Source organism: Empidonax traillii, unplaced genomic scaffold (assembly GCF_003031625.1).
Source record: "Empidonax traillii isolate 1590-97213 ecotype Southwest subspecies unplaced genomic scaffold, ASM303162v1 scaffold263:size1499331, whole genome shotgun sequence".
Taxonomy (NCBI): Eukaryota; Metazoa; Chordata; class Aves; order Passeriformes; family Tyrannidae; genus Empidonax; species Empidonax traillii.
Window position 1 is genome coordinate 258152 of NW_020955456.1, and position 18095 is coordinate 276246.

Here is an 18095-nt window from a genome sequence, read left to right on the forward strand (position 1 = left end):
CCCAACATTTTGAGGGTGTTGCATTCCATCCTCTTCCCCTGCACATCTCCAGATCCCGGGGGGCAATGCCCTTTCTCCCTCGAGTTTGTACAGCACCTCACACGACAAAGTACAACAATTGGGTGATTTTCTCAAAAGCTGCTTGTGTGGATATGTGCAGATTTGCAGTATCAGAGAACCACAAAACCACAAAGGGATTTAGAGCTATTTTTACTTTTAGAGGAAAGTCACAGTTTAAAGTGTGATAAGGAAATTATATTCCTTTGCTTAAGGACAGGAGAGCTCTGTGTGCCCTGCAGGCTTTCTGAAAAGCTGAATACCAGCAGTTTCCAATTATTTTGGTGGCACTGCTGGATGCTCTGTGGTACTGAAAACCACTTTAACAAGGCTTAAACGTTGATAAAAAAGACTAAATTTGCTTACCTATACTGGTAAGTTTTTTCAGTGCAGGTGCCTAAATCTGGGTTCCCAAAGGAGAGGAGACAGTGTCTTCATCTGCCTTTAGGAATTTGCACTTCATATTCATTCTTTCTACCCCAGTGTCCCCACCTGAAAACAAGGCTGGTAATAGGGATGTTTATGACAAGGTAGGACCTTGTAAATTAGTGATTGCAAAGCACATGGAAAACACCCAGATGGGAAGGCCCTAGAAAAACATTTATTATTAGTGAAGTTTGATTACTTCAGCCTTTGCACGCCCCAGAACACTTTCTGAAGCCACAGCACTGTTGGATGAGCTGGGCTGTGTTTCTGTTTTGGGTCACAATGTACATGGAAGGAACCATTCTGTGTTTCTCACAACCCCTTCTTTAAAGAAAAGATTCAACCAGCTTACTTATTTCAACAAAACACATAAAAGAAAAAAAATATAGAATAAGAGATACCAAAGTAAAAGAGCAGGAAGCTTTAAACATGAAATAGGATTATTTTTGCACAAAAGTATCCTATTCAATTCCATTGAGTCAATCTTCCTGTTACACACAGCCTACAAAAGAAACCCCAAACACCAGCAGAGCTGCAAGGCTTCAGTGAGGTGAAGCCAGATGAGAGCCACAGTAATGAACAGTACTCCCATTTTTTGAACAGAAGAGAGATAGAAGTAACCAAAACCAACTCCCTGACAGGTTCAGAGAGCTCTGGAGGCATATTCATCTGGCTTCAGAAGGCAGAAAGAAAATTCCCTTCATTTTCATAACTATAAGCTCAACAACCAAGTGAGAGAAAAAGAAATGAAGAATTCTATCATGTTGCTCTCATTCAGTATCCCTGCCCTCTGAAAAAAATAAAAAAAGAAAGAAAGGAATAAATCAGAGATTTCTGTCTAATCAGCTATTCCTGTCCTAACAGAACGGGGTCAGAAGAATTAATACTCTAGGAACTCTCTTTAATTATCTCTTTCTTTGTCTTTATTTACATTCCTAGGAACAGATAAAACTCCATCTCAGAAAAAAAAAAGGAAAGGGCAACACATACATAAAGCAGGGATTAGTTATTAGTATTGTTAGTCAGGACACCCAACAGTTTGCTCAGCATCACCTAAACCAGAAAACACTGCGTGCAACAAAGGCAGACAAGTTCTCAATATTGCAGGCTAATACTGCCTGAGAGCTGGGCAATCCTGGCACTGAATTCCACACTGACTACACTGAGCTTTTGCCTGTTTTGAAATTGCAAATTAAATTCTTTGCAATACCCATCACTTTCTGGAGGAAAAAACTATTTACACATTAAATAATGTTGTTCTTCCCAACGAAATATCATTGAAAAGACCCTAATCAGTGCAGCCAAACTCATTAGGATCCTGTAATGATTCCTATTCAGACAAGGCTGAGATCTGTGAGTGCTTTCCCATTTTGCACTCCACCTGCTGAGGGTGTCTGGTCTATGCCTTCCTCAAGTCTGGCAGCTTTAGAGCCTCAGAGTTCCTATCACCTGATCTTGGAGGAAGGAAATGACTCACTTTGCCTCAATGGCAAACCCACAGCAGGTTGTGCTGCCTCGAGCACGCAGCACTCAATCAGATGTGGTTGTAGAGCCCTTATTATCAACAATAAACAAAGAAAATGGAAAAATACTCCCCTACAAATATGCTTCAATGATGTTTTGACAACTGTCACTTTTCTGTGTGTCACTGTTTCCTACACACAGTGAAGCTGCTTCTGCCTCCAGCAATAACACCCTGTCTGAGCTACTGATGGAGGAGAAATCTGGGGGGGGTGGGGGGTGGATCCATCTCACCAGTCTGAATTAGGCAGGTATTTTAATTCAGAAACCAAGTTCCTCTCTAGTGAATGCCAGATGCTCTGTCCAAAACTTCCTTCCATCATTTTATACTTCCACCTTTCAAGCCGCTCCTGGTCACTTGGGTTCCTCCAGGGTGCATGGAAAGAGATTTGTACCTTCTGATGTCAATACCTACACTGGTGATTAGATGGAAATTACTCTGTTTTCACATATTGTTTGAGAGACTGAGTCCCAGGTTTCAGAAACTGCCAGTGATACCATTTCAATGATAATACATATAAAATTAAATAAGAAATGAGAGAGATGAGCAATGAGAGATGGAGGAAAAAAACTGAAGAGGGGAGAAAAAGACAAGATTGGAGGATGAAAAATGGTGAGGTCAAGGGGAAAGGAAATATAAAAAGGGAACAGGAGAAGAAAAAGAAAGTTTAAAAGAGGGGGACTCAGAATGAAAGTGAGGAACAGAAGTGAGGCAGAGATGGAAACAGGAAAGGCTTAGTGAAGGCAAAGGAGGTATAAAGCAAATGAAGGAATAAGTAGAGAAGGACTTGCCACAAATCCTGACACATTAGAAATCAGTGTTATTTCTGAGCATGCAAATCAAGATAATGGCAAAAAAATTTAAATAAATAATTTACCACAATGCATCTGTTTTATAGGATCTGCAAAGTAGCAGTGGAGAGTGAGCACCTGACATTTAAAAAATGCTGCAATCTGCACATGCTCCATCCTACTCTGCATGTTGATGAGGAGGAGGGCAACAGAAATTGCTGTGCTAACAGTGGACAAATTTGTTTATAGAACTGGCCCTCTGTTCTGGAGCATCAGCTACTGACACAAGCTCTTCCTTCCAACTGATGTGTGCTAAAAGCCAAGATCTGAGAAAGAAGCTGCCATCCTCAGGCAGCCGAGGGCTCGTGACAACACTGGCCCAACAAACGCCTCAGAAGTCATTATCAGGTCCCAGGTTAATTTTTTTCTTGAGACTAAGTCACTCTGTTTTTACAACTGAAAATGAGATTCTCACCAGCTCGGGAGGAGGAGGAGGAAGAGGCACAGCTGCGGGCAAGCACACAGTCCTGTGTGCTTAGGAGAAATCCTGAATTAAAACTTCAAGTCCCCCAAAGATGTCAATGGCTTTGATGACCTCAGGTCTCAGTAACTGTGTGCTCCCATAACAAACCCCAGCACATTCTTTGGTACAGAAAGGCAGTGTTGGGAGGGATTTCCATGGACTGAGCCACAGAAGAACCTGGTGAGGACAAAGGTTCATAATTTGATATGTACCAGCGTAACCCTTGCAGAACCAGCCTGATTCTTATCAGTGTTATTACAAAACGGGAATAGAGAAAGAAGTGCAGCTCTGCCAAACAGACTCCTGCTTAGTCCATTTCTTAAAAAAAACCTGTCACTTTCTGCAAACTCTTCTATTACACAAGTTAAAAAAAAATAACAAAAAATACTCAGGGAAGAACATATCCCACACAGTCAGATAATGACACTTTGTAGGTGATATCCTTGTCTCCAAACAGTCAAAGGATAATGCAGAACACATTCCAGGAGAGGACTGCACTCTAGTTTAACAATCTCCAAATTCAGAAACAACTGACAGTAAATGTGTGGGCCATTCTTAAAACAGAAAAGGTCACACTCCAATCTTAAATACTGTCAGATAATCTCACCGTAATTCACCATGGCCCAAGAAACTTTGAAAATAATATTTCGTATAGCAAGCTTTATAACAGGGCAGGAAAATAAGACAGAACCCTCTATGAAGAATCATAGAATCTCCTGAGTTGGAAAAGACCCACAAGGGTCTCGTGTGCAACTGCTGGCCCTGCACAGGACAACCCAAAGATCGCACCATGTACCTGAGGGCGTTGTCCAAATGTCTCTTGAAATCTATCAGGCTGTGACCACTTCCCTTGGGAGCCTGTTCCAGTGCCCAACCACCCTCTGGTGAAGAACCTTTTCCTAACAGCCAGGCTAAGCCTCCCCTGTCACTGCTTCACGCTGTCAAAGAATCCCACAGTTAGTCAAAATACACAGAATACAAAGAAAGAACAAATAAGAAGCCAACTCTCATAACCATATTAAGATCAGTCTTAACAAACTACCCCAAACACTAAAAACAACCCACATGCAAACTGTTTACTGACTTTTAAGAGCACTGATTGTGATGAGGATATGCTTCAGTGAAATATCTTAAATGCACTGTGCAAAGGTATAATTTTATGTAAGAGCACAGCTCCACGTACAGACAACACGTATGTACACCTTATTCCTTTTGGTGACTTTGTAACTATTACTTTAAAACAGATTCTAATTTCAAAGAACAGGCTGCTCCCTGGCACATGCAGCTCCACTGAAGCTTGAACAACAACATACATACCTTACATAACAAATACCTGTAGCCTTTCCTCCTCAAAGTCACTGGAAGAAGTAAACTCCACTCCTAGTCACAGTCTGCCATAGTCCCTGATGCTCTGCTCATTGACCAAATCCTTGCAGGTCTGCTTAAAGCTTCATGAACCTCTCAGCCAGCAGAGCTCCACACACACAGAGAGGACAACTGGAGGCCATTTGACCAGAAAAAGTCCACACCAGATCCCAGCAGCCTGGCCTGGGAAGGGCAAACCCTCGCCAGGAATCAGAAGGAGCTCTGGAAATCAAAATTTTCCTTTCACATGCAGATGGTTGTACTTGTTTTACGAATAGGTTGTTCCCTCCTGTGATTGCTGGTCACTTCTTCTTCCTCTTGCTCTCTGCCCTCTCTCTCTCTGCACCAGTGTTGTGGGGCAGCGTCACGTAGCCCCGGAAACACAACACCCACCATCCTCTCTCTCGAGCCTCCTGCCTATAAATAGCGGAGAGAAAGGTGCTGGGGGCTGCCTCAGTTCCCTTTTCTTCTGAACAGAACGTGTGGGTAACTTTCAAACATGACACCCCTGCAGAGGAAAAGTCTTGGGGGAAGTGCTCTCCCAGCCACAGAGAGCTGTGCGCTCTGGATGGAGCAGGAAGGGCCTGAGGAGAACTTCAAACAGGTCCCCTTTTTTCCTGCAGGTAACACAGCTGGGTTTTCTGAGCCATTCCATGTCATCAAGGAAACCTCACATAAGGCCTGCAATTAAGAGCAGGAAAGCAATCCCTGGAAAAGAGAGAGACAATTCTCTCTCCATCCTGCATGAAGGCTCCTGTAAGTCACTTCTGCAGCAATGTGAAGCAAAAATTGTCTGGTTTTACATTGTCTCCACATTATTTCTCCAGTGGTAATGTCCCCATGACCTTGTCTTGCTGTCTTGGGGAAGAGATAATACCAAATACTTGTCAATTCCATATTTTCTACCTTCAAAGCATTGCAAGGAGGAATTAAGTATCTTCTGTTGCTCTCTCCATAACTAAGCCCATTGCTCTGATGGTAGAGAATAAAATATTGTAAAGCTTTCATGTGGAAAATTTATCCCAGAAGAATTAACTAACCATGGGAAGAGACTAAACTCCGGTCTCATCAGGAAACTCTGGCCGGTTCAGTTCATGGTTAATGTGTATTTTTTTGCAAAGACCAAAGAAATGAAGTACTAAAATAGCCATAAATCTGATTATCTGTCTTCACCTGGTGTGGTTCTTGAGCATGAGTCAAGGTAAGAAGTATGAGAATTATACTGAATTCTCTGCTGACTGTGGAAATAAATACTTGTGGAAATAATAATTGTGAAGTGATGCCAGAATTACATTCCATCTGTGACCATCCCAGTATTTAAGCACGGGCAGCTGCTGTTTAAACAGCATCTACAAGCAAGATTACAAAAGCCAGATTTTCAGGATTATTTGCACCCAAACCCTGATCTTGAGGTGTTTGACAGTGCAAAGGGTGGTAACCAACTCAGCGCTGGGGTGAGTTGTGCTTTATTCTCCAAACTTATGCCTTGAAGCACAACAATTCCTTAGCACAGGCTGACAAGGAAATCATTTGCAGAATGTGCAGAAGTGCCTTTGTTTTAAAAAGCAGCGTTGCATTTGTGTTTGCAGTGAGGTTACACACGAGATGAGCACCAGCAAATGGCTCCCACGCAGGAGGATTGATTTCCCCTATTTCTCATTCCTACCCAAGGGCACAGCTCGTAATTAGGGTCAGGTTTTCAAAGAGTGCAGGTGGTATTTAGGCATCAAAATAAATGGCCAGATTTTTGCGAGATTTGCCTCAGAGTGTGGGGTAAGATAGTGCTATGAATCACAGAGCTGCTGAGCGTTAACCACTTCTTAAAATCAGGTCTTTTGTCCACGCCTAAATCGAAGCTGAGCTCTTTCAAAAATCTTCTCACAACTGGAGCATCCTTCAAATTCTAAGTATTGGAAAAATGGGCCTTTAAAGCTTTGTGAGGTGCTAATTTTTACATGAATAGGGAGCTGCTCTGTATAGTGCCTATAAATCTGGCTGGCAGCAGTATTTCGGTAGCTCTGATTCTCCAGCGTTGTATAAACTCTCCAGCAATACACATTCCACAGGGAGGAGGGAGATGCTGTGTGTCAGCGCTTACTTGTGTTAAGTCTAACCCTCCTGAAGCTGTGAAATAAATATTTTGCCAGCTAACAGGTGATGGCAAACACTGCTGATGCATCAACCTCTTTTCAGCGTATTGTCTACAGCCACAGCTGAGATTTTAAGAATTAAATGACATTTTAAGATTCGAACCCTCTGAGACATAATAAAAGAAGGGTTCTTTCTACATGACTAACAGTATTCATTTCTATGAGGAACCAAAACAAATTTATTTTTCTTATGCTCAAAAGCTAATACAGTGTAGAAACTGTATGAGGTTTTGGATTAGACTCTCCTTTCATCATTAGTTGTTCTATTTATCTTTTTTTTTTTTTTCCCCAAAGCCAGTGAGTTCAGCCTGGCAGAATCCATGCTGCTGACTCAGCTAACCGAGCCAAAACTCATAAAAATCTATTTAAAAAAGGTCCAATGATTTTATTTTCCAATCGTAAATATGAAATTTAATTAGCATCTCGTTGCTAACGAAGTCACCACGGAAGGCAAGACTGAGGAATTAGGGCCAGGGATGGAACACCAAGCATAAAACACAACAACTGTTATGCAGGAGCCGGTTTAACTCCTGCTCTCCTCCACCCACGTCTCAGGTATTTTCAGAATGATGTGCTGTGTTCACAGGTTTCCTTCTCTGATAGCAAGGCCCTTCTATCCTCTGTGGCAGTAATTACTCCAGCATCATGTGAAATACAAAATAACAGCAGATAAGGTTCACTCTGGATTAGAAAAAGAAGCAAGGCAGAGCAAGTTGGATCTGAATTCAAACCCCTGTTTTGTCATAAGCTACTCAGGTCAGCAAGTGTTTCAAATCCTGTAAAAGCAATAGACTCATCAACTGAGAAGAGAACTCTCATTATTCTCCAGGGTACTGCAAACATCGGGAAGATTAAAGGAATTTTTTTTTTTAAAGGAAGCATATGGAGAATTTTAAAAGCCTCTTCAAATAGGAATGTGTCCAGCCTTTTCATTGCCGGCACCTCCAGAAGCCACGTCCTGGCTGACATCGGCACCGAGAGTGGCATTACTGGTGAGATTCTGCCACTGTGAGATATCTCTGCCATCTCCTCTCCAGAGTTCTCGAGAGGTCAGGAGCTCTTGCTCTGACTTTGCCCACCCACGTCAGTGAGAGGGGGTCACACCAGTGCATTCCCCTGCACAGCAGCACAGTTAGCTGGGCTGCAGGCAGGGACAGGTGTCTGGGAGAGGGAGCAGCTGACACGGATCATCCCAGGGGACGGGACTCGCTGAGACCGTGGGAGAGCTCGGGGAGGGCTGCTGAGCTGCAGTAACCACAAAAGTCTACTTTCTCCTTAGACTCACACTGAAATTGTTCACAGCAAGTCAGTGTGGGAGGAAGTGTTCACGGGACCTGTCCTGAGAGCCACTAATTACTAATAATTCCCAGATTGCTAGAAAAGCTTCAGGAGCAATTCTGAGTAGGCATTGCCCCTTGGCTGCTCTCAATAACAACATTCTCTGGGGTAAAAAAGGGCTTTCTTAGTGCTGGTCCTGGTTACTTATATGCTCAGGACAATTTTATATTCCTTTTGCATGGTCATTCACTTGCAGTGACAGGCACAAGCCAGAGATGTCATTGCCAAGACCGACTTGGGGAACACTGGGCATTTTATCAGCAATGCTGGTGTTGATGTGGTCGGTAGAGTTGAGGTGAGGTGAGCTGAGCAAGGACAAACAGCTTTCTTCAAACACCACACTCCCTGGTGTCTTCAGTGAAGTGGTGATGTCAGTCTCTGTAAATCAGACTTTGCCCAGTCCAAATTCCTGAAATAACTCTTTGTTTCTTTCTAATATTTATGATGTCACTCACCCTAGCAAGAAAAAAAGAAGGAAATTAAACCATCTCACTCCACAGTTTGAGGATCTGAAATGAATAATTCTGGTAAAGCATATTTTAAAAGAATAAGGCAAATTTAAAGGAATAACCACATGCTCCTTGTGAATTCTTATATGCAAGATTTTGGCACTTAGCCAAAAATGTTGCTGTTCCTTTTCAGGACAGAATGGTCCAGCTGGTGGCTTAGAACCCACATCCAACCATCAGAAGGCATTCATTCCCCTCACTGTGTTTTCCTCTGGAGGAAATAAGGATTGCTGGTTTGGGGAGTACATTTTCTCTTGGACTTGCATAAGGCCAAATTTGTGGTAGAACAAATTTCTGGTCTGGGGTTAGAGAGTTCAGTGCCTTCACGAGGGGAGGGGGAAGGTGGGCAGGAACCCATTCTTATCCACAAAGAACATAATACAGAAAGCCAGGCTGTGTCACTGCCCAGCCCATGGAATCTGATGCTCTGATCTGACCCTTTCCAGCAGCTCTAGAAGCACAACAAGAGGATCACTTTTGGACCACGTTGTCTGAAACCCGGTACAACAACCTGAACAACCTGTACTGTACAGCCAACTGTCACCAGGAGAAAAGAAGTAGAAGAATATCCCAGCTGAAAATGTGGTTCTGTCAGTGAGGTCAGAACCCTTGCTAAGGCACAGTGACCCATCTCTGCCTTCAAGTAGAGTTTTTTCTTCATTTGCTGGGCTGGATGCTTTGCTTCATTCCCCTGAGGATCAGTCACAAAGGAGGTGACTGATGCCTCCAGCTCTGGATTCTGCTGTACAGAGAGAAGTTTGGCAGTTCCCTTCTCTCACCTGATGCATCTGCCTCTTGTGGGCTGGGAATCAGAATCAGAGAGGAAGAGGAAAGGAGATACTAAATAAGACAAGGTGAGTCAGACAAACCGATCAGTTTGAGAGGAGAGAGGGCTTGGGATGTGCTATGAGGACCAAAGGAGCAATAACAAACCACCCTGTGCTTTTTCTCATGTTCTTTCCTCACAGTAGCTGAATATTCAAATCATCTTTACGTTCAGTCCCTTTGTGCAGAGGCTCTACCAGATCTGTGCTGACAACATTATATTCAATTGCCAAGATTTCTAAATGCACCCAAGATTTCTAATACCATCCTGCTCGAATAGCTCTGGATTTCTGCACTATATAATGATGCAGTTGCAATGAGTTTACATTTTCCTGCATTGCAGCACATCCTACAGTGTATCAGTAGCTTCTCAATAAATCCACAGCCTTCAAAGGGACATTCACATTCTGATCATTTCTGTCTCAGACACAGCATTTTCCCCTTGTTCCTCGCAGGTGAAAAAGTTCCATCCTTCCTGATGCTGTGTTCTCACATGGCTTCTAAGGCAAATATCGAGCCAGACACCATCCTCCCAGGTGTGCAACCCTTGTTGTTCAGTGATTCAGTGAAGGTGTTGCTGTCAGCAGCATTTAATCCAGCAAAACTGCCTGGAAGCTGCTCTCAGGATGGATATGGATGAGTCACAAACCCACCATTCTCTAGTGTAACACTCCATATGAAAACACCCAAGTATCACTTTTCCTTCAGGCCACAGACTTGCAAACTAAAAAAAAAAAACAAAACCCAACAGATTCAGTGTTTCCAGCCTTACAGGAAATGTAAAACTCCTTAATTTTTCTCAAACAACTCAAGTCAAACACACTCTTTTCTACCCTGATACAAAAGTTTAAATTTTTTTTGTCTCATAATGCACTGATATCTTCCGTGGCATAAATTGCAAAAATGAGAGAATAAAAGACAGAAGGAAATTAAACCTTCTACAATAAAACCTGTTAGTCTTGGGTGTTCCTGAAAAAATATGTAACTGGAAATACAGGAATCTGTTACTGAAAGGATAAAACACACCCAAAATCTTCTTAAATAATCAAATATTGACACTTCTTCTGACTTAACTTTGGCAGGAACTGTGAAGGAAGACTAGCAGTGTAGTACCAGGGAAGAGTCTTAGCTTGAGCTTGTTTTTTTTCTCAGGAGAAAATCAGCTCAGCAATAGTTAAGGTGGTGGGAAAAAATTATGGAATTTTAGATTTTCAGTCAGTGCATATCATTAGTGAAATAAGTTTGACAATCTCAATAATTACCTCAAAAAACATATGGAATGGCAACTACCTTGCTGTGATGCTGAGAGACACGATTTAGTGTTGGATTTGGCAGTGCTGGGTTAATGGTCTGACTTAATGATCTTAGAGGTCTCTTCCAACCCAAACAACTCCATGATTCAGAAAAAGCCAGGAAAAACAGGGGTGCAGGAAGCAGGTGCTGGAACACTGTGACTTGTTCTTGTGATAGGCTGGGGTACCCCAGCAGATTTGGGGTCAAAGCTGCAACCAGGGAGGAAAGTTCTTTTAAACACAGACTTTATGAATGGACCTGCTTGGTCAGTGAATAGTGTGGGTCACCGGTGTTTTAATTGAGATTTAAAAGCCAAAAACATTCAAATTATAATATTATGTGATAATCTCTCAGTTCGTGATCAAGGAGAAAAGTTTCAATCACCATTTTCACCGCAGTTTGGAAATGTATTTGGTTTAATCTTTAGGAAACGAGTTAAAACAACCTCTGGGCGTTTTCCCAGTTTTCTCAGGAATCAAAATCTCCAGAAGGAAATATTTGAAAGGCGTCTTTATTAGTGTTTCAAACCTTGGAGGAACTTACTTTTGTGCTCAAATATATTAGGAGTGTGTAACAACCTATTAAACATACTCATCCTGATTTCAAATATGGGCACAGATAGATTGGAAATGTTTATACACATATAGAGCTATAAAAATGAAATTGAAACAATCCATTAACTGCTAATGATAACCATATATGTACTGCTAGCACACAGCCTTCTCTGCATTCAAAAGGCAAAAAAAAAAAAAAAATCCTTATCCCAGTTTAAACAGAACTCTTATGTTACATTTACTCTTCAGCATCCCAATTACAACCTGAGGAGAATTTGCCAGCAAACACCCAGTGCTCAGGAGGCTGGGGGGAATCTTTTCCTTGGCTCCACTGAAGCTGATTCTCCCCTGAACTACAAAAACCAGGACTGACTTGGGCAAATAACAAGTATCTTTGTGTAAGGCCAAACTGGCCTCAGGGACCAGAACAAACATATCCCTTAACTCCACACCAAGTTACTTCACACAGACAAATTCACTGAGGCAACAATTACTGCAAATAATATTGCATACACAGCTGTATATATATTTATCCTTTTGACAAAACCAGAGTGTTATAGCGTTCCATTTGACATTTCTGATAGATTTCCAGAGAGATTTGACAAATTTCTCTCTCCTCTTGAGCCGCTAAACAGATTCACTGAAGTAGACAGCATCAGAAAGTAATGCCCCATCCAGCCCTGAAGATAAAACAGGTTTTGCAGGACTAACTTAACAGGAATATTCTCCTCACTCCGTGTTCAGCAGCAGACAGTGCACACCAGGTTGCCAATTTTTGGTGCTATAAGTAATGTACTTTTACAGGCTGTGGAAAAAACCCTGTATGTTTGCTTTTTGTATGAGAAAGTACAAAGTTCTTACCTGCTGGTGAAACGTTACACGCACCCCATGTAGATCATTAAGCATGAGAATTCATGGTACTCACAAACTATCACCATTCCTAGAGCCCAGCTATTTGGCAGAAGGTTATGAAGGAAGGAAAGTGTTAGAAACCAAAGTTCAGAGGAGACCTCCTTGTTTAACCCAACTCAGAGAGCAAACCTCCAGCCAAACCCACTGCCCACAGCTGGGACACTCCACGACAGGGAATATGGCAGAGCTGCTGCTTTGTCAAACTGCACTTGGAACATCCTGGCACTGTCTCCTCCTCTTGCCTGAGAGGAGCAGAAGGGAGAGGATGATATAGGGAGAGAATACAGACTAAGGCAGCAGAGAGAAGGACGCTTTTATCGCTCGTTGGATGTGTGCCACAGAGACCAATTATATACATTTGACAGCAACCATTATAATCCCAGAGTCCTTGAACAAATCACAAGCAGAAAGGTTACCTTCCTTGAAAATGTTCATTGCCATTAAATAACCCACCCAGACTAGAGGGTGAAGGCAGCACTTAAGAGAGAATTTGGGGGAAGGGAGGAAATGGAGAATCTGATTACATGTACACCTGAGAAAACCCCATCGTTTGTTCTGAAAGAGGAATTGCAGATTCACTGCAGATACTGGACTTGCAGCAAAGCAGACACTGTTCTGCAAATGCAAATCCTACAGACAACAGGGACAGAGCAGGCAAGAGAAAGAATTTCTCTCTGGTACCAGTGTCAAAACTTGACTAAATTTGGTGAGGTTTATGGTTTCACCCTCCAGTTTCAAAATCACAAGGCCTGGTCCCATATTCCTTGTGCTTTTAAGTTTAGATTGCTATGGAGGCTACAGACAAAGAAAGCTGCCATAGGTCAGATTCCACAGTTACACAACTTAATGACAAAATCTAAGTGAAAGATTCATATTTCATGAAACATGTATTTCAATATCAAAGAGAGAGTTGAGGCGCCTGCTGACAAGTGGGTACCTTGTTCTCTCTCAATAATAGAGGCATAATATTGGGACATCTAAGGATCTCTATGAATTTCATCTTCTGTAAGCAATCATTCCATATCTCTGATGAAAAGTTTCACCATGCAACAGTATATAAACCAAGGTTGGTTGGTGCATGGCATTCAGGTTTCTTCAGCACATCCCCTTATTATTCTAGAGAAGGTTCAAATTGCCTTTCATTTTAAAAGACACATCCAGTCAGATGGTCCTCTCTCTTCACACATGTTGAAAGTTTATTGTTCTCTTAATTCAGAGTTAAATCTAATTGGAAATCACTATTTGCATAAGAACGGGGAGTCAAACATGTGGTTCTGAATTTCTGTTCTGAGATTGGCTCTTTCCATACAGGATTTGCTGGGTAGGATAGAAAGTTCCCAGGCTCTTTCCAGCTGAAATTTCTCCTCAGCCAGAAATGTGACTCAAGAAACTAGACACACACACACACACACACACACACACACAAAATATAATTTCTAGCTAGGTATCCTCTTGCAAATGTCACAACCCAACTTTGACAATGCCTATTTTTAACACCTCATGCAGCAAACTATCATGACGCAATAGAAAAAGGAGGAAGAGAGAGAGAGAGAGAGAGAGAGAGACATGTTGGCTCAGCCAGTTTATTTCTGGGAGACATCAACCCTTTACAAACAGAACCAGTAATGAGGGCACAAAACACTGAAGAAAAACAAAAAAGGCACAAAATCAACAAGTTTTGTAGAATGACTCAAAGGAACACAAGCGCTGTTCACAGCACAAGATGACTTAGAGTAAGAAAGAGGCATGTTAGACCCATATGTATAAAATGAGCTCTTATTTTATTGTTCTAGGCTTGTGGATTTTTTGCAAGATCCAAAAGGCAAAGATATTTTAATGTACCTCTTTCTGTATTCAGAAGAGAATGCTCACAGCTCAAAGGCCACAGTTTTCAGCTCTGAATCAGAAAGGATATATTATAATTGCAAACATAAAATTTAAGCTCCTTTCACTCATATGGAGAGGGACAATTTGAGAGAGCAGGACAGATCGCTAAAGAGAATTCTCCCACATAATAATTCTCTTATTAATTCAGCTGAGTTTAATAAGTGATCCTTCCTCAGTTCCCAAAAGCCCACATCAGAACATCCGTAGAAATAAATCTTCAGTCTCAATGGTCCTGCTTAAGAAGGTGAAGCTAAAATGCTTCATCAAAGAAATGTACTTATTTGTCACATGTGATTTGAAGTTTACAGACTTCAGCAAGGAATAATACCAGCTGTTGTCCTTGGATGCAGCTTTCAGCCATGCCTGATCCTGGTGACTCACCAATACATCTGGTATAAAAGAGATGAACTGTTTCCAGATCCTAGGAGGAAAGTTACTCCCACTACAGTATTGAAGTTGAGAACTTCTGCCTCTGAGACTCGGAATCCCACAAGGATTCCACGAGGAATCAACAGGACGAAATTACGCCAATGTCAGACCAGAAGTTTCTGCTTTGGAGCAGGAAGTCAAAAAGTCCATTAAGTTTAGTGAAAAGGCTTATGAACCACTAGAACTGTTTTTTACAGCTTTCTAATGACATTTTGCATTGTGCTCTCCCATTTTTTAATCTGCTTTCAATCCCATCACCAAGCTCTTCCTCTGCTGCAGGTTGCAGAGTCTGCAGAGGAAAGGGGAGCTGAGACACTGCAACAGTTCCTCCAGTTCCCCTGCAGGGACACAGTGGGCATGGGAAGGCAGCAGAAAGTAAGTTCATGTAAGCATCAGTAATTCCTCCCAGTTTGAATGCAACATCAAGATAAAAACAGATAGAGAAACCTGATGGAGGGTGGTGGTGAGGAGATAGGAAGGAGTGGGATGGTAGAAAGAGAAGGGATGGAATAACCAAAGTCAGGGCAGGCTGTGTTTGGGAGTTGGAGGGGAAGCTAAGGGGTGTTATAGGTGTTAGAAAAGTCTGGTTTTGAGACAGAAACAGAGACACAGGATGACATTTGTTGTGAATGACTAAATGTGAATTCGAGAAGTGGAAGGCAGTGTAGAAGTCTTGTATTTTGGGATGCACCCCCAAAACCTGGAAATCCTGCACACGTACATGACAGACAGGACAGAGACCTGTGTGCAAGGACAACCCAGTGGAGAGACAACACCACTGTGTGTGCAAAATTCACAATGTGCATGAGAGAGAGAGGATGGAGCAGGAAGAAGTAGGAGTGTGTGTACTGAGCCAGAGGAGCACTGGGAAAGGGGAACACCAGAATAAGAAGGAACTGATAGAGGGGGAGGAGAGAGAGATTAAGAACTTGGGGCAGGATGTACAGTCTATTGCACAGGCATGAAAGAGAAGGGAGAGGGAAAGGGAAGGACCCAACAAGGGACGCATCTGTCACACAGAAAACACACTTGATGAGAGACAGGCGTAAGAAGATGGTGAAAAAGATAATAAGAGATACACAGGGCTGAGAATAGAAGAAAGGAAGTGTGAAGAACAAATTAAAAGAGGGGAAAAAACAAATAAGAATGATTTTATTAGTCAACAGAAAGCACCAATCTCAGTGAAGAGATTTAAAGAAGGCACAACACACTATGGGCAGAACCAGAGATTCCCTGCACACCAGTCCTTCCATCTCCCCTCTCCAGACCTCCATATCAACTCTCCCTCCCAGTGGACCCTTCCTTTAAGAATGTGTTTACACCTCCAGCCACAGCCCGTTTTCCTCCCTGAGCCCGGGGCTCCAAAGATCGGCACATGCAAAGTACAGAGAGACCTGCTGGGGGCACAGGAGGTGCGGACGCAGCCGCTTCCCAAGAAACATCGTCCGGAAAATCAACTCAAAAACGACAAAAGGTGGAACTGGAACTCGTGGCGATCAGAGCTGTGCTGGTCAGGGAGGTGGGGCTGCTCTGACAGCTGCTTTCCTTACCTTGGGTGCTCATGAGTGACCGGGCAGTCTCACTGCAGCTGCTGCAGGATGAAAGTCTCTACGTCGCCTCCATGCAATTGCCAGTGGATTTCCAGGAGTCTTGGAGAGGCTCTTTGCGCTCCGCAGCTGTGGAAAAGTAAGGGAAACACACGGAGCAAAGCACCCCCTGGCCCCTAAAGTACAAAAGTTTCGGGAGAATCTGGTGCACCGGTGTCAGAACGAGCAAAGAGCCACACGGAAAGTAAGAAAAAGTGTGTCAGAGACTGGGAGGGGCGGAGAAGGAAAATGCAAAGATCTGACAGGAAACCAGACTATAAATCTGCTTAGGGTTTGAAAAAAACACATTTCTGCTCCCCAGCGATAGAGCCTGTTTGCAAATGACTCTGCACACAGGTGACAGCAGAGCCCCAAGCACCATGACAGCAAATAAAGAGGCACTTTTGCCCCTTCCCCAAGAAGGGCAGTGGGCAGAGGCAGAGACAGAGCAAAGCTTGGCTCAGACAGAGAAAGCAGCCTGGCTCCACTGCCTCAATTCCAGCTCTCCAAACTTCCATGTTCCCCCAGGCAAAAGGGGACATGCTGAATGCCAGCCTTGCTGCTGCTGTGCCTCTCTCAGCACCGAGCCTCTCAGGGCACACGCTGGTGGAAAGCAGGAGGGAAAGGGAAAAGAAAGGAAGAACTGAAGAAAACAGTTTCAAGAACGACAGTTCCAGGCAGAAGGAGCTCTGGGTTTTCCCGAGGTTTCAAAGGTTTTTCCAGAAACCATCTATTTCATTAATAGCTGCTTTTGCAAGAAAGGTAGTCAACAGGGTTTACTTCATGCAGCAGATTATTTTGCAGTTGAATGATCCTTTAAACAACACATTTTCCAAAGGAAGTTTTGCTGACACAAAGAAGCCACAGTATCTTGTTCTGCTTCAATGCTGGACTCCGGGCTTAAGGCCAACATACAAACCCCCCTGTTGGGTTGGGTTTCACTGAGGACATTCACCCCCAGGCTGCACCCAGGGGTCTCCCACCACAGGCAAATCAACAGGAGCAAAGTCAACCAGTCCCTGCCCTCGCTGTTCTCCCGCTCCTGTGGGACCGGGAGCAACCATCACTTCTAGAAACATCCTTCAGCACTGCTGCCATCCTGCTCAGGGATCCTACACCTGAACACCTTGCACAATGTGCTGGTTCCTGTTCTGCTGCTGCATCTTTAATCCCAAGGGGGAAACCAAGGCCCAGGTGCCGTTGTGGTCCCAGTCACTCCCGAGCCTTTACCTTTGCGCTGGGCAGACGTGCACAAGGGAAGCCTCTCTGGAGTCAGCAACAGGTCCTGGATGTGTGAGGGTCAGAGCAAAGACCACCTGAAGGAAGAGTTACGTGAGTGCCATAAGGATGTGTGTTTGTGAGGGTGATTTCAGAGCTCACCAGTCTGGGATACATTCTGCTCCCTGAATTTCTGCAAAGTTGCTTTTTCTTTGAAGGTGACCAGAAGAAAGTGACTGTGTATATATGGGTATGTTTTTATTTCCTGAGAGGAAATGACAGATATAAAAGCAAAAAAAACAAAACAAAACAAAACAAAAAAACCCCAAAACACACACAAACAAAAACCCAAGCAATAATAAGCGTAAGTGACGTGATCGATAATTTAGGAATGTGGGGAGTGAAAAAGCATGATGGCAGTAATGGAGTAAGGGAATGAGAAAGGAAAACGTAGTTGGTAGAGAATAAAAGAAAACACAACAAACGGAAAGTAAGTATAAAAGAACAGTGGAAAAACTATCAAAGGATACAGCGGCGTCAAAGACAACAGAATGGAGGAAGTGAGATGATAAAGTGAAAAGAAGAAATGTGAGGGAGAAAATACATGGCTCGAAGTGTTGTTACAGTAACATGCAAAAGTGTTCTTAGCAACCTGAAAGGCTGAATCCTGCAAAAATCACAAGGGAGCAAAATGCAGAGGGCAGCTCTGT

The 18095-nt window shown here is 43.0% G+C and overlaps 1 protein-coding gene across 4 annotated transcripts in view; it reads right to left on the minus strand.

Moving 5' to 3' along the window:
• The window catches only part of CARD11 (caspase recruitment domain family member 11), a 44568-nt gene extending 28054 nt beyond the window's left edge, over positions 1 to 16514 (minus strand). For 3 of the 4 annotated variants that reach the window (XM_027889507.1, XM_027889511.1, XM_027889508.1), the window contains exon 1: positions 16132 to 16514. In XM_027889507.1, coding sequence (XP_027745308.1) covers positions 16132 to 16144 — 13 coding nt within the window. In that variant the 5' untranslated portion in view covers positions 16145 to 16514. Of the gene's footprint in view, positions 1 to 4652; positions 4757 to 16131 lie in introns of those variants that run through there. The other variant, XM_027889509.1, reaches the window with a different exon arrangement.
• Between the last annotated feature and the right edge of the window lie 1581 nt (positions 16515 to 18095).